This window comes from Vigna radiata, chromosome 5 (assembly GCF_000741045.1).
Source record: "Vigna radiata var. radiata cultivar VC1973A chromosome 5, Vradiata_ver6, whole genome shotgun sequence".
NCBI lineage: Eukaryota > Viridiplantae > Streptophyta > Magnoliopsida > Fabales > Fabaceae > Vigna > Vigna radiata.
This window is the reverse complement of record NC_028355.1, coordinates 23,013,495-23,015,667: the sequence shown is the minus strand read 5'-3', so window position 1 is coordinate 23,015,667 and position 2,173 is coordinate 23,013,495. Positions and strand designations below refer to the sequence as shown.

Genomic DNA, 2,173 nt, shown 5'->3' with positions numbered 1-2,173 from the left:
ATATAAAGAAAAGCATAAAACACAAATTTTGAATAACACAACCATAGGAGGTTAACCTACTTGATTAAATCTGGAGTGAGTACTTATAAATTTAGTTTCATTTGAGGTTGAGATAATTTTAAAGCATTCTAAAACAAGTATCAAAATTTATTATAATTTCGTATTTAAAAAATTATTTAAAATTACTTCCAGCTTAAAATCAATCAATCATAAACTTATAATTAAATCATCAATGTAAAATTTTACTAACATTTATGTGAAATTAGGCTAATTAATAATTTGACAAAATTTCAGACGTATAAAAACATGCAAAGAGTGTCATCTTTTGATTGTAAATAATTTTTTTTCTAAAAATATTAAATCATACACGGAAAATTTTTACCCTTCCCAGATCTCTCACCACCTTACATTTAATCAACAAGTCAACCTTTCTATGATGTTAGATATCCTCTCAACTCCCTAATGCTGATACAAAGCCTAATCTAACTGTTTAACAAGAAGATTACACGTTAATTAGAAGAAAAAAGATGCAAAGAGAAATTAGATAGATAAAGGATAATAATAACCTGATAATTTAAACACATATGAAACGGACTTTTTAGCCCAAACGGATGGTACATACAAAAGTTAACATCCAAAGATCTACCAATCATCATTATGTGCATCCCATTCAAAAAACCATAGGCGGTGCACAACTTCAACTATCACCCCACAACAAAGCAAAACAAAGCATATTCACCAAGACCCCGGAATCAGCAATTTACCCTCGCCGATGTTTTTATTTACGCATAATAACACTGTAGTAAGATAATAGTAGGTGCAAGCATCGAGTAACGTGACCCAACAAACTAAGCATATTCGATCATGTTACACACGATCGAATACGAAACCGGGAGAGAGGTAGAGAGACAGAAAGAGAGGTTACACCGTCACCGGAGGCGTAGAAGTCGCCGGAGATTGTTGGTTGCTCCGTCGTCGACGCCAGTACCGGCAGCGGCTTCCGCTTTGCAACCGAGTTTCGATCTGAGAGAAAAGTTGGGCAACGGCAAACTACTGGGCGGCGGAGCCAAATTAAAAACGGCGGCCGAGACGACGTCGTTGACGTTTCCCATCCCCGGGACTAGTCTGGGAAGGTCCTTAGGATCCGGACCCCAGGGGTTTTGAGAGGCCACAATAAGAAACTGCGTCCCCGATCTCTTCTTCGCTTCCTCTCGCTTCGTTGGCTTCGATTTCTTCGGCGTGAGAAACTTGTCTCTGCTTCGAATGCCTCCGGAAGCGTGAGGAAGAGGAAGCAGAGGTGGTTGTTGTTGCGGTTGTTGCGCGTGGCGGTGGTGATTGAAGAGAGAAGAAGCGGAAAGCGGTTGAGAGTATGAGAATGACATGGCGCGTGTAGGCGGAGGGTTCAAGAGACCTGCATAGGCATCAAAATTCTCAGAGCGTTTATAAGAATTGAAATTACCTCCTCCGTTTTTCTTCGGGGTTTTGATTCTGTTATTCTTGTTGGGAGGCTGAGGCGTCAGAACGGCGTCCATTCAGATTTAACGGATCAAACAAAACGACACCGAATTCGGATCAAACAGTTAATAAAGAAAAGAAAAGAAGTTAAACAGGCGTTGATCTTCGTCAAAACAAACCGATCAGTAGCCTTTGAATTAGTTTACTAGAACTTGATTTCTTAAAATCGTATTAGAAGAACAACTTTATGATATAGTTATCATAGACCATAAAACAAGATATGAACATAATAAGAGTAGAGACCCTGAGAAGATATGGGTCTGAGCCACTAAACGATTGTAAACACGCTCCTATGCCTTTAATATATGGCAACAGCAACAGCTCAATGCTTTTTTTTTTTATTAATTTTTTTATTTTTGTAGTGAACGTTGGTGATAGGATATTTGTAATTATTTTAATAATTGTTATTTTGTTTGGTGACGATTTCTCTTATATTAGTGAGAACCGTTGCGGTAATCGAATACAGTGGAATGGTTTGAAGGGCGGCAACCGCCGGGGCGTTGAGGACCGTTGGATGCTGTCTTTGTAAATATATATATCCGTTGGGTGAAGAAAGCGATGTCGATAACTTCATCGGGGTCCTCAAAAGGGAAGAAATCATAGCCATACACGTGGCTAATATGGTGGGCCTGCCCTTTGGATATTTGTTTATTGTCCC

At 38.9% G+C, this 2,173-nt stretch overlaps 1 protein-coding gene across 1 annotated transcript; it reads right to left on the bottom strand.

The window, feature by feature from the left end:
- Positions 1-526: 526 nt before the first annotated feature.
- LOC106760956 lies at positions 527-1,798 on the bottom strand. Its single transcript, XM_014644409.2, has one exon. The coding sequence runs from the start codon at positions 1,530-1,532 to the stop codon at positions 930-932; it is 603 nt and encodes a 200-aa protein (XP_014499895.1). The 5' UTR covers positions 1,533-1,798; the 3' UTR covers positions 527-929.
- Positions 1,799-2,173: the final 375 nt, after the last annotated feature.